Source organism: Hippichthys cyanospilos, chromosome 14, assembly GCF_059441005.1.
Source record: "Hippichthys cyanospilos isolate Australia breed blue-spotted pipefish chromosome 14, RoL_Hcya_1.0, whole genome shotgun sequence".
NCBI lineage: Eukaryota > Metazoa > Chordata > Actinopteri > Syngnathiformes > Syngnathidae > Hippichthys > Hippichthys cyanospilos.
In genome coordinates this window covers 17,042,501-17,056,793 of record NC_142382.1, presented here as the reverse complement: position 1 = coordinate 17,056,793, position 14,293 = coordinate 17,042,501, and the positions used below count along the sequence as shown (strand labels likewise).

General features: G+C 38.2%; 1 protein-coding gene across 3 annotated transcripts in view; it reads left to right on the top strand.

Annotated features, from left to right (window-relative positions):
- The first annotated feature begins 732 nt into the window (after nt 1-732).
- The window catches only part of ttc7b (tetratricopeptide repeat domain 7B), a 21,710-nt gene continuing 8,149 nt past the window's right edge, over nt 733-14,293 (top strand). Inside the window, exons 1-19 of one of the 3 annotated variants that reach the window (XM_088433409.1) lie at nt 733-892; nt 2,247-2,401; nt 3,205-3,280; nt 3,362-3,454; nt 4,261-4,424; nt 4,612-4,733; nt 5,093-5,171; nt 5,376-5,551; nt 5,689-5,752; nt 5,854-5,991; nt 6,571-6,759; nt 6,874-6,991; nt 7,667-7,724; nt 7,970-8,042; nt 8,200-8,360; nt 8,460-8,576; nt 8,682-8,779; nt 10,915-11,175; nt 13,630-13,680. In XM_088433409.1, the coding sequence (XP_088289535.1) occupies nt 772-892; nt 2,247-2,401; nt 3,205-3,280; nt 3,362-3,454; nt 4,261-4,424; nt 4,612-4,733; nt 5,093-5,171; nt 5,376-5,551; nt 5,689-5,752; nt 5,854-5,991; nt 6,571-6,759; nt 6,874-6,991; nt 7,667-7,724; nt 7,970-8,042; nt 8,200-8,360; nt 8,460-8,576; nt 8,682-8,779; nt 10,915-11,175; nt 13,630-13,680 (2,314 nt within the window). In that variant the 5' untranslated portion in view covers nt 733-771. The remainder of the gene's footprint in view (nt 893-2,246; nt 2,402-3,204; nt 3,281-3,361; nt 3,455-4,260; nt 4,425-4,611; nt 4,734-5,092; nt 5,172-5,375; nt 5,552-5,688; nt 5,753-5,853; nt 5,992-6,570; nt 6,760-6,873; nt 6,992-7,666; nt 7,725-7,969; nt 8,043-8,199; nt 8,361-8,459; nt 8,577-8,681; nt 8,780-10,914; nt 11,176-13,629; nt 13,681-14,293) is intronic. The other 2 variants (XM_088433407.1, XM_088433408.1) reach the window with 2 other exon arrangements.

Genomic DNA, 14,293 nt, shown 5'->3' with positions numbered 1-14,293 from the left:
AAAAAGTGAGGAGGATGGGGAATAACGATCTGCAACGAATAATTCACGAATGGGCCACATTTTGTCCATTGCTATACTTTGCCACATTCAAAATGGCAACCTGTTTGACGTAGTATTGAGTGGAAACGCGCGATCACTAAAAAAATTGTTGTAATGGGTTCACCGTCTTCTTTTTCTTCGTCTTGGTTTTGACTGTTGTCAAACAACCCCAGGTTATTAATACCGCCACGCACTGAAAAGGAATGGTATTAATATGGAGAGGCTGTCAATTGGAGCTCACCCACTTTTTTTTTTTTTAATTTTATTGAGCTCCTTGGCGTTGATGCGTCTGCTCCCCTACACTATGCTTGTGAAAATCAGTGGTGTCCGAATACAGGTATAAAGAGCGCGCGTTGTATGGCCGCTGGGTAGTAACCACTAATTAACAGCAGCGGCACTGTGGTTGGCGATGCGTTTGTGGGACATGTAGGAAAAAGAATAAAGTACGAAAAAATAAGGGAGATTCATATTTTAAATTTCACAATAAATTTCATCATAGATACCCTGCCGCGATGATAACATGCGCCCCAAACTACACGTGACACTCTGAGCTCAATTTATTTGAACAAATGAAATGCGAGTGGGAAAAATTGTTAAAAAAAAAACGCAGAGAAACTATGCTTCAATTTGAAATACACCGCCGGAAGTATGGTTGCATGTACGCTAACGCAAGTGCTACACATCAAGAGCGATTCTTCTGTGTTTTGGTCCAAGCCGAAGCCGCTCTCCAAAATGACGGCGAAGAAGTCTGGCTCGCGGCTGGAGACCGAGATTGAGCGGTGCCGTTCAGAGGGTCAATGGGATAAGATACCAGAGTTAGTTCGACAACTCTCGGCTAAGTTAATTTCAAACGGTAAGGCAAATATTTATTCGGTCAAAAACACACGGCCTTCCTCCCTATCGGAAATTCTCTGTACTTCCTGACAGAACAAGACGTAGAAAGGATACTTCAATGTTCCTGCGTTATGCTAAAATGATTGCAACAAAAATATTTGATAGTCCTATTTATTTAAATTGTGCGTATATATCTTTAATGATGATAAACGATGACATTTGTCCACCCTGCTGCAGATTCCTATCACTTAGGGAACGATTGGCTTTTGAATGAATTTGGCAAGTTCGATTCATACGTGTAACTGTACATTAATTGGCCGGTTGTTATACATAAGTGTTTAGGGTAAAATATTGCACGCACATATTAGATTTGCACATTCGATATTTTTCGAAGCAGCTTTCAGATGTACCCATTCCCATACCAAATTCCTCTCTCTTCCAAATATATTTCATACACGCAAATTATAATAAATGTATATGAAATGTATTATTAATATATTGAAACCATCATGGATCGTATTCCCTAGTACTCATGGAGAAGTGGCTATAATTTTTTTTGGAAATTATATCAATTCGTAAAGGCATTTTTATCCATCGCTATACTTTGCTACATTCATGTTTGTATGTTTGTAACGCTATACGTTGGGATAGGGGTGGCTGTAGCCCTGACAGATATTTGTGTACCCTAACATTTTAGTGTTATAGATGGATGGATATTTGTGAATTAGTTTCTTCTCAGCCCTCTCACTTTATTAGTGAGGTTTTGCAGCAGAGGAGAACAATTGTGGAGCCCCATCTGCATAAATGTCTTTAAAAATTCTGCTTTTGTGGATTGCAGTCATTTACTCATAACGTCATACCCTGGTCACGGCCTGGGGTCAGCAATAGGATTACTTGTCATAATTCTGCTTGGTATGTTTGTAAGAACAGTATGGAGCTGTCATCCACATCTCAATTAATCTTTGTCCACAGGCCACGGTGTTTGGTAGCATGGTAAAGTGGTTAGGACTGTTGCCTCACTGCACGAAGGTGTAGCAGGTCATGAACATACTTGGACCGGTTTTAATTTCCTGACTTGGGGCTGTTCTGTGTGGACTTAGCATGCTCCCTCAATGCCTTTGACCCATGTGCTGTCAAAATCTGGATAAGGTCCCTGTCCAAGGATGGGTTGAAAAGACAGTGCAAATGAGATTTTTCAGCTTTACTTTCAAGTTGACACTAGCGTTGAGGAATTTATTTTAAGTACATTGAGGATTTGTCAGATTAACCTTTCGTGAATTTACCATATTTCGATCCAGTCAAGATGTGGACTCACCAGCTATCAATGGTGATGAATTTACTTTTTGAACAAATTCTTATAATCATGTTTGCAGATGACCTCGGAGAGCTGTTGTTGGGGGAATGCAAGCTTTTGACATACCTGAAGGAGAATCCAATTAAACAAGGTGCAAGTCCAAGGGGTCCACGACCAAAACTGGTGGAGGTCAGGAAGCACCTCACAGCTGCTCTGGACAGAGGAAACCTCAAGGTGACAAATATGCTCAATCTACAGATATACGCTGTACACCTTGGTGCTTCTTTTTCTGAATGTGTGTTGAGATATTATTAGAATCGGGTTCATTCAAAAATTTGAAAACCCATTAAAATTCTGTGGGTTTTTTCTTTAAATTCCTTACATAATAAGTTAAAAACTGATGTCATCCAGGATTTGCAGCAACACACACACACACAGCATAAAAATCGTATTTACTCAATTAAAATATTGCAAGCAGTATTATTAATTTAATATCACAGATTGGTATTGAGTAAATAGTCATTTAATAAGACCCTTAATAATTGTTGATTTAATATGAGTAGCTTTGAATAGAAAACAAGAGGGAATTAGTTAATTTCAAATATTTTTTTATTTGTACAATTTACACATTTAGTATCTTTAGAAATTTCATGAACTAAATTAAAACTCGATTAATTAATTTCCTTTTTTTCTATTCAAAGCCAAATCATATTAAAACGATATTAATTCATATTTAATTAATAATATTTACTTTAGGGAGTGTGATTTTACAGTGCAAGAAATAATTTACTGCAGTTAATAAAAATGTTATTCTTCAAAGTCGGCACCAGCGTGACAGCATTTACATCTTGATATTTTCTCTCTCAGCTTTATGACATGAATAATGCTTTATGATGTGGAATGACTTTCGGTTTACAGTTGTGCAGTTTCAGCACTTGTGAGGTGGAGGTTCTTGACTGCTTAATAAGTTTGAGATATTTGAATTTGAAGGTGTTTATAAACTTTTTGACTTGTACCATATATTTTCTGCTCTCCAGGCTGATTACCTCCAGGAAGCAAGTCTGCTTATGGCAAAACTTTGTTACGTTGAGGGAGAATACAGAGACGCTTTAGGTAACTCACTGTTTTACATTTTCTGTTCTATTAAAATGTCTTGAATTTTAGTTGTTCAATAATATCGAGGATTCTTTGCAGGTCACTATAACAGGGTGAATCTGGATGATATGCAGCTCGCGGGAGCTCCAGTGTATCGCCTGTCTATGATAGCAGAAGCCTATGCGACTAAAGGTACACACACATAGACAAACACACACGTTTTTATTGATTGATTGATTTATTTATTTATTTTGTGGCTTAATGTAGCTTTGGAAAATCCTACACTTTGCACCCAACTCAGATGAATGATCTAAATCATCTTTATTTATCTTTATTAACTGTCACCCAGTGTCACACCAGTACTACAGCAAGTAATTAACAAGATGTGACAAGCAAACAAATCTACAAATTGCAGCGATATGATGCATTATATTCGACTGTGCTCAATGCCATATTTTTGTGACTGGTTGCAATATCCTAAACTTTAATGTACAGCTATGCTGAATTGCATTCTCGAAGTAAAATGTCACCCCATCCCTTGTGTGCACCCTTACTTTACATACAGTAAATAACAATAAACAGTGCAATGAAGTTTGTTTTGGATGAGACTATATTCTGTCTGAGATGAAAAGTTTTATGCGCCTGAAGCAAGTGAACCCTGACGAGGACGATGTTGAAAAATACATGTTCGGAAATCTTTTATCCCTTTTACTTTTTCTCATGCTTAAAATCTTTCATTCATCGCTCGTACATGTAAATTCACATAGTAAAAAAAAGAAGTGGTTAATTGAAAACCGACCATTGCTGAGGACACAAAACCTGCAGCCCCAATTGAGGTGAGTGTGACGTCCAACTTTTGATCAAAGTGAGAATTGGCTGATTTCGACATCAGGAATGGAGGGACCCTGGATTTTGTGTCGCTGCATGGTGACGTTTTTAAGAAACTGCTTTTATTTTATATGTTTATCCTATGATACTCTGTGGTCTCGTTCCTTTAGGCTTATGTCTAGAGAAAGTCCCAGCTGCCTCTCCACTGCGCTCCAATATGAATGTCGGTACTCCTCCCTCCAATCGAAACAGAACTGAGGGAGAGCAAGAAATCATCACCTGCTATGAAAAATCAGGAGACATTGCTCTGCTTTACCTGCAAGAGGCTGAGAAGGTGTGTGTTTGTGTACGGTGGTGAGTGTTTTCAGTCTAGCAATGTTTTTTAAGCTTATAGGCGAGCAATTTTGCTTATGTGCAACTGAACTGCTCAGTGAGGCCTGCATGAATACAAATGGCACCCTCTCCTATCTCCGTGGTGCTGTTGGAGTGATTATTGCGCACAATTATTTTTATTTTTTCAGGCATTGTCAGCTGGAATTCAGAATCGCAGCCCAAAGCCTGGTCCGGCTTCCCAAGACCAAGAACTGGGTTACTTCCTTGAGACAGGCTTACAGAGAGCCCATGTCATCCACTTTAAGAATGGGTAAGGCAGCACTATATGTGTGCGAACAAATTACGACAGATGCCAACAAAATAGTATGTTCTCTCATTTGAACTTTCACTACCGATTCTTTTTTTTCTTTCCCCCGAAAAAATTTAAACTTATGGCATATATTACTTGTTTATAAGTCTAGGATGCTTGGAATTAAGAATTTGTTAAAAAAATCCCACTTCCATAGATTAGGTTACAGGCCCTAGGATTTTTTTTGTCCCGTCGGTATTTCATTCATCCATTTGCTCACAGACACGTAAAGAAACTCACATGCAATATTTTTATTTTTTCATTAAATCAGTTTGGTGTTTTGTGAGGTTGTCCAATATTTGTTTCTTTTCAATGCATAGAAACTTGACGCAAGGTGTTGGGCGATTTCGAGAAATTCTGAGAGCTGTTGAGACGAGGACAACACAGAACCTGCGCATGGTATGGAACGTGCTGGGAGGTTGCTTTTTTTTGGAGGGGGGCACATATACTTTTCTCAGGCTTCCTGTTGACCGCTACAGCACTTTGTTCCAGCTGCAATTGTTTTCTGAAGTGCCTTTGAAAGATGAACTACAACAAATGAACACAAAGCATTTTAGCAAAAGTGAGTCTTAAAAATGTGTTTGTGTGTTCATGTGTGTTTAGACCATAGCGAGACAACTTGCAGAGATCTTGCTACGTGGAATGTGTGAACAGAGCTACTGGTCTCCTGTGGAAGACCCGCCCACTGTGTCACCTCTGGATGACCCCACGCGACATGCACACATCCAAAGCAAGAAGTACAACTTAAGCCGACGCCCACGGGTGTATTCGGGAGAGAAGTAAGCAAGGACGTTACTGCTACAAATAGAGGGAATAAGTAGGAATGAGTGGGAAAAGCGCTGCACCTGTTCAAATGGATTTTTGTGCCAATGTGCAATGTTTTGAAGTTTCTCATCTTCTTTCTTTTCTCCCTCAGTATTTTTTGCCCCCAGGAGAACACAGAAGAAGCATTATTGCTGCTCCTCATCAGCGAGTCCATGGTAAGACGCGCGACAGAAACAGTGCACCAAATTAATACATTCTCACCATAACTCTGAAATTGTTTTGAGAGTCGGTGTTTTCTGCTGTGTGTTTATTCCAGGCTAATCGAGACGCTGTCCTAAGCAGGATTCCGGAACACAATAATGATCGAATCATTAGTCTGCAGTCTGCCTCTGTGGTGTACGACCTGCTGACTATAGCTTTGGGCAGGAGAGGGCAGTACGAGATGCTATCAGAGGCAAGTAATATGGCAGCTAGTGGCTGCTAAATGAGAAAGCCGCAATCATCACCTGCAAATAATATAACGGAGTACAATAATTAATTCTAAACATACCATGTTTAATTTTTAATAATTTTACATAGCTTTTGAAATCATATTTTTATTACTATACTTTTAAATTTGCCATGATGTTGAAGGGTTTGCATTAATGAGGCTTTGTGTTTGTTTGTTGTTTAAGTAATATGATGTCTTTTGGCCCGAAGTTTACCAAAACAGCTGACTTTAATGCAAGTCTGAGCTATTACAAAGTAAACTGCAGGGTTTTTTTTGTATCTTTTTGCCCTTATGTGTGTTTGCAGTGGTGGAGAATTATATTTGACTTTATGTTTTAGTTAAAAAAATATGAAGAATATATGATATTCAGCAATGCTTATCATAGGAAAGGTCTTATTTGCTGTTCGTTTCATCCTCTGCTTCATTTTTAGTCTTCTTTCTTTCTCCATTTCTTTTCCTGGCCGATATACTGTGTAGGAGAGACGAAAAGGCACTATATACAATAGAAAAGATACAGTAAATGTCTCCTCGTATATGCTCTAGTGTTTGGAAAGAGCCATGAAGTTTGCCTTTGAGGAGTTCCACCTTTGGTACCAGCTTGCGCTGTCTTTAATGGCTGCTGGAAAATCTGCCCGTGCGGTTAAAGTTTTGAAGGAGTGTATCCGTCTTAAACCAGATGACCCCACCATCCCACTGCTGGCAGTTAAACTATGCATCGGACCGCTGCACTGGGTAACGACTGTAGATAAAGCCACAAACTGAAACTTCATCCATATACTGTAGTTATTTCTAAATACCTGATGTTGTTTTTTTTTTTCTAACTGAAAGCATCTTTACTCATTCTAGCTGGATGAGGGGGAATTTTTTGCCAAAATGGTGATCGACATGGGGGAGAAAGCAGCTGAGTTTAGAGCTAAAGGATACTTGGCTATTGGACTGGTGTACAGCCTGAAAGCTACGGATGGTAAGTCTATGTGGGTGCTAATGCATCCCATCATTTTGTCAATTTTAGAGGTGCTGGGAGTTCATTTAGGAATTTAGAAATTGGGAGAAAAAAAACATGTTGGCACGTCACTCAACACTCAGGCAAGCCATTCCCCATGTTTCCTGGTTAATCCTCAGCTTCAAAGTTTTGATATCAGTCAAGTATACAAGTTTTTTGTGCATCAGTCTCTTCACAGAACTGGCTTGAGATTTGAATTATTTAAAAATCATTTGTATCATGATTAGGTTGTCACTTTCTTTGTTTAACAAGCTTGCCGGTGATACACATCTTTTAAGAATAGGATAAAGATTTAAGTAAGGTATGAACATCATTTGAGTCCTATTAACCTTTGGCATTGACTGAGATGCATCGCAAGGATGCCATTTTTGTAGGAAAGAGATTTGTTTTTTTTCCCAAATTGGAGCACCATGGGTACAAGGCATTACTTAGAATTAATTCTGATTGATAAACATAAACACAATAGTGCAAGGAAAATCGGCCAGCACACGTCTCTCTGACAGTAATTTTGCATATATGCTCAACTTGTGTGCAGGAGTTGGAAGATTTCAATGCATTTTTTGGATAGTAAGGCCCATTATTTAAAATGTTTAGTACTGACTGCTTTTTTCCATCCGGCTGTCCATGTCTCCGTAGCATCTTTGCGAAGCACACAGGAAGAGTATCAGAGAAAAGCTTTGGGAGCCTTCCAGAGGTTTGCTTTTGTTTTTCCTTTTTTCCCTCTTTTGTACCACAAGTCGTTTTTCTGAACAAGTAAAGTTTGTTTTGAACTTGACTAAATTAGGAGTTGATTTTTATTTTTTATTTTCGTAATCGAGAATGACTATACACAGAAAAATAAAACTTAACAATGACTCCAAATTGGAATTCATACGCTGCTGTTGTGTCGTTAACCTACTGAATGTTATATTTAAAAACAACGTTCCTCTTTGTTGACAGAGCTCAGAGTTTATCTCCAACAGACCATTTAGCAGCCTTCTACCTTGCACTGCAGCTTGCCGTGTCCAGACAGGTAACCATACTTCCTAAAAGTTACAAAAAACGGTCAACCTTTGACATAGCAATGTGACTCATAATGCCAGGGATGCACAAACACAGCCAATAATTTTGTCTCCCCCAAACGTGCAGTAGAGAAAACCTGTAGCCTGTGTATGTGTTTATGTGTGTAGATTCCCGAGGCGTTAGGCTATGTTCGACAGGCCTTGCAGCTTCAAGGGGATGACGTTCACTCCCTTCACCTGCTGGCCTTGCTTCTCTCAGCACAGAAACACTACCAGGACGGCCTCAATATTATAGAAATGGCCCTTTCTGAGTATCCAGAGAATTTCAAGTGAGACAATCACACACATGCACACACACACACATCAACATTAGGCTGCTCATTTAAACCACAATTAGACCTTGTGTTTATGTGTGTGCTTTCCGAAAGCTTGCTGTACACTAAAGTGAAGTTGGAGAGTATGTGCAGAGGATCAGAAGAAGCTTTGCTCACCTGCAAACACATGCTACAGATCTGGAAGAGCTTTTACAATCTTACAAATCCCAGGTATGCACACACACACACACACGCGCAGGGTTGTGTAAGTGTTTGAATGTTGTGGTCATATGGTACACCAAATATGTGGTCTAAAATGCATGTTTGCTGTGGAAGTGATTCAGGGCGTGGTAGCAGTCTGTTGGATAGAGCTGTCGCGGACCGGCGCCAGCTAAATGCCATGACTCTTCCGGATTTCAGTGACCCAGATACAGGTAAATACACACACATACACACAACCCACTACGACCATTCATTTGAATCCAGTTGAGCCACCTGGGGTCAAAGTCACAATTTTAGGAGCCTCTTGCTTTTTTTCGCATGTATTATTTAATTAACTGAGATTATACTTATTGGTGTATTAACTAAGACATGTACATTACAGTAGAAATTATTTTGACAATTCGCTATGCTTAAAAGGGAAGTCAACCCTAAATTTTTCTTTTCAATAATTTGATATGTGGCCCCACTTGTCAAAACACACTACTTTGATTACGACTGTTTTAGTGGAATCATGACTAAAGCAACACAATAGAAGTAAGACGCTTGAGTTTTTAAATACTTTCCATATTCTGTATCTGCTCTATAATCCTAAACCCGAACCATATTCACAAGAAGGCTAAACTGTTGGTTCAGATTTGAGGGATCCCTTCTCCCCTTGTATTTTTCAACTCCTATCACAGATGAATATTAGGCTTTAGATTGGGACTCACAGAAAGAGCACCATGGGTACAAGGCATTACTTAGAATTTATTCTGATTGATAAACATAAACACAATAGTGCAAGGAAAATTGGCCAGCACGCGTCTCTGACAGTAATTTTGCATATATGCTCAACTTGTGCGCAGGAGTTGGAAGATTTCAATAAATTTTTTGGATAGTAAGGCCCATTATTTAAAATGTTTGAAAATATTGGACCCACATTTGGTAATGAATGGATGAGGCTTGGTCAGTTTGTAGCACTACACTACTAACCCCAGCAAAGGGTGTCTTGAATTTGTGCAGGGTCTTATTGAATGTGTAAGACTTCAAGCCATTCTGGAGCAAAATGTGATTTCTAGTGTCAGAAGGTTTGGTCTCTCTTGCAGGTGAAAAAGATAAAGATCGAAAACACATAGGAAAAATACAATTGCTGAAATACTTGGAAAGAGCCCCAATATAAACCCTATTATAGACCCTATGATGCTTTCTAAGCATGAATATGAACCTTATGAACATACAATTACAGAAGTTGCATCTTAATAGGCAAATGAGAGAAATGACAATGGATACAGTTGACTCAGAAAACATCCTGTAAGCCATTGGCATCGGCTGCCATTGCAAGTACCGAGTACAGTACTTAAATGTAACCATCCCTAAAGACAAAAAACTACATACATTTGCAAATCCTTTTCAACTTACATTCAGTTGAATATGCAACAAAGGTAATCAATGTTAGTGAAAGTTTTCCTTTGTTCAAGCTGATAAGCCACCTAAACATTCTCTGATTTATCCTCTCAGCTCAGCAACACATTCCAAAAAAGCTAATACAGGTTCAACAAAAGGCTGTGGAAAGTTGAAGAATATGAAAAAATGTTTGCAACATTCCGCAGGTGAACAGGTCAATTGATCGTGTCATGAAAGGAGCATGCCTGAAAGGCTCACTTGTTCACAAGCAATGGGGGCCACATGGAGTCAAATCTAAACTCAAGTGGGCCCGACTGATAAAGTTGTAGATTTTTGCTATGCAAGCTGACCTGGTTCCAATTCCCCACTAATAGCGGTGGTCAACTAAAAATACATTGCCGAAAAATAAATGTAAAAAATAAAGACAAATAAAGTAAAATAACATCCTTTTGGGTCCCTTATTCTGTACAGTACATCCGATTATAGCTTTTTTTTTCCCCTTAAATTGCATGAAATAGGTAGAAATTTTCTATGATTTTCCCATTTGTTCATAAAACACATATTTTGTATTGAACACATAATAAGATAAACTAAGAATGTATTTATTTATTGAAGAAGGCATAAAAAAAGAATAGAAACAGAAATGTTAACAAATGTTTTTTCCGTTTGAACATGAAATAATTTGTCTTTGTATTGTACGCAATAAGGGTTGAAAAGGATTTGCATGCCACTGTTTTTATTTTTTAAACTTCCCAACTTCATCAGAATCTGAATTTGTCAAGTCGTTTCAGGCAGTGAAGACTGTTTTTCTTCTTTATTGGAGGACGAGAAACAATTGTATGCACGGCTATGTGTATGATTTTTTTTCTGTTTTCTTTCGTTCTTTCGATTGACAATTATTTTGTGTTCCTTTCTTTTCAGAGTTTCTTCTGTCTGTTTATTTGTTTTACTGTTTCTGTTTTAGCTTCAGGTTCTTCCTCCTCTCACACTGGTTCGGAACCAGTATCCCCCACTTCCCCCTCCAGCATCTCCACACTCTCCTCCCCGCTTCCCTCCCCACTGTCCTCCCCTTCTTCTCCAGTTTTCATCCTCCAGCCTCCCCCTCCACCCAAAAAAGCTTCCTTCTTGCCTCCTCCTCCTCCCCCGCCCGCTCCCCTGATGACAACCAAAGCCAGGACTCACTCCTTTTGCAACCACATCACCCGTCGCCAGCTTTCCTCCACCAGTAATGTGCCGCTAGGTTCACCCAGCTCGTAGCACGGTGTGGATCATGATTGCCCAAAAGAGCACAATCAATTTGAGCGGAGTTCGTCTCTTATAGTAAAACCTGTCTCTGGTGTTTTGCGCAGGGTTCTTCAAATGAGAACAGAATTTAGGCGTTCACTCACAATAAGTAACAAATGGATAAATCTCTCAAAAAACAAAAACTGGACGTAGCTAAAAGCTGGTGTACAATCCATATTATTCGTACAAGAAAATAAGTAGGAAGGTGGTACCACCTCTGCAGTAGCATATCCACCTGAGACCCAGTCTGTTTATTTGTGTCTACTGTAGTGTACATTTACTTTCTTTCTACTGTTCTCAAGTCGAGATCATGCTGACCTTTCCACTCATATCTCATGTTTTTGGGTGGGATGCAATTAACCTTGCTGAGGCAAAATGGACACAACTGTAGACACAAATTAATAGTCTGAGTCTCAAGAGGATATTTGTTGTGTTTCATCACTTGGTTAATGTCAATTTACTAATCTAGTATCATCCACCGTTATGGAACGACACTGTCGGGATAGATTAGACCAGAGGTTCTCAAACATTTTGTGTGTGTCCAAGGACCTCTTTTAGAAACTACATTTTCCAAGGACCCCCATTGCAAATGTTTGCACAAACAAGACAAACAAAAAAATAATTTAGGCCAAACATACAGCAAGTGCCATTTTTATTCAGCAACATATTCAATTTGACAACAAGTATTACTTTTCTGCTATACTGAAGTTTAGAAAGTAAAAATTGCAAATTGCAAGCCTCCTTATAACAAACCGGGTCAATTTCCCCCCAAAAGGTTGCTACCAATTATTTATTCAAAAACAGCATTATACAATAAAATGCCACTTTAGCTTTGCTGGCTTCATCGCCTCGTTAGTAAGCAATTGTAGGCACAAATGCATTTTGGCGAGTTTAAAATTCATATTGTAAAACTGTAAAGCAAAGAAAATAGAGCAAACATAAATATGCAAAAAATATACATCTTACTAAATTGTGTATATTAAATCAATCATATTACTGAATTACAAATGTTATTCCTTTTAATACAAAACGTTCATTAGATGCGAACGAGTATGATTATCAATGCAAAACATTTGCATCCCGACCTTCCCCACCACAAAATGCACTATCAACAGCAGCCAGAGGCGGCGCCAAAAACATAGACTAAACCAAACAAGGCACAACTCTGGAACTGTTAAAAAATAACAAAAACACCCAAAGTGTACCCCATGGACCCCATTTGAAAACCACTGTATTAGACCAGCTCTATTAAACATATGCCTAAATAGCTTTCCACCTCAAATAGTTGCCACTAGGTGGCTGTATTTACCTTTATTATGACCAATAACGCAACATGTTAGATGGCAAACAGCATTTACACTAACACACAACCAACACAGCAGACGTGGCATCTGTAAAGCTGATATTTACTCTGGAATTTATAGACAGGACAAGTGGCTCTTCCACCTGTTTAAACCCAGAATATGTGATGAGTAATAGTCAAAGCCATGCCATAAATACCATTTTGGGGTAGTAAAGTCGACACGTTGAATCGTCTTTACAGTTCTGACAGTATGCAGTGGATCATCCCGTTGCCAAAACCGCTTAACATTCCAGGATTGATTCAAAAAGAGTTAGGAATTAGGAAATACAAAAGCAACTAACAAGAAAAGATTGTGACTTACCAAAGGGGGCAGAAAGCAAGTTTGTAGCTGGGCAAAAAGCGATGTATAGATAAATTTGTACCCCTATAACTCTTTGCTCCCAATAGACACCTTGTAGTTGACAAATTAAATTAAAAAATAAAAATAATACATTGAATTGCTAAATATTCTAGATAGGAAACACCATCTATTGTCTATTTGTAAATTGTAAAATTAAAAGGTAATGGCCTTTAAAACCGAAAGTGCTCTAATGGAGGAATTTTGACGGAATGTCTGACTGCTTGCATATTTAAACCTTACAAGCATGCTCAGCGTGATTGAAAGAACTAACAGATATGACGTAATGGCAATTTTATTATAGGTCTAAGTTTGTGTGCTCTTATGTATGTGGATGTAATAGAGATTAAGCATTTCTTCCAATTACATTTCACATATATATATATATATATATATATATATATATATATATATATATATATATATATATATATATATATATATATATATATATATATATATATCTATCACATTTTAATACATATGTACAGTACGTACAGTATGAGTAGATGTTATTTATGGACATAAGGTACAAAAAAAGGCCCTTGCAAAGAATAAACAGGATGACAGGTTTTGGTTTTTCTTTGTTTCACGATGATTTTTCTATGCTTGAACTTGTTCCCTCTTACAATCATTAACTGCTGCTTTTCTGTTTTTCCCCCCATCCCTTTATTATTTTTGTTTTATTGTTTAAGGCGGCCCTCAGGACGCTAACATGCTTGGTTTTTCTTCCATGTTTTCTGTTTGTAAGTAGCCACGTAACCGCCATCAGATCTTAAGTTTTCCATTCATTGCTTTCTCCCCATCCTTTGTTGTAGTTACCGGGAATCTTTTTTTTTCCTGGTGAGATAGTAATTCATATCCACATGGTCCACATGGTGACTTTATTGGGTACACTTTGTAAATGCTAGGTTGTAAGTAGCATTATGTTCATGGCATATCTTCCAGAAATAGGGGAAGTAGGGGGAAGATTACAAATATATATAATTTAAGTTCAAGGCAACCAAATTATGACTTAACCATGTAAATGTTATCAATGTAACAAAAATTGAGTGACAAGTTACAACTGTTGTCTTCTGCATCAAAGTTCTACCACAACAAGAGTAAAAAAGTAAAAAAAATGTTTTCGGTTACTTGTGAAAGATACTTTTCTTCACACCTGTATCTTGTCAGTCTAGTTGCCTGGCAACGCTCCTGCGGTATTAGTAAAATCACCTTCAGCCATGGCCAACAGCATTTTGAATACATTATTCTTGAGATTGTTTGATTACACTTTTGATGCAGAGAGCAGTTGAACATGTGTACCGAATAAAGTGGCTTTTATGTACACATCATCAGCTTTTATTTGCTAGCGACAAC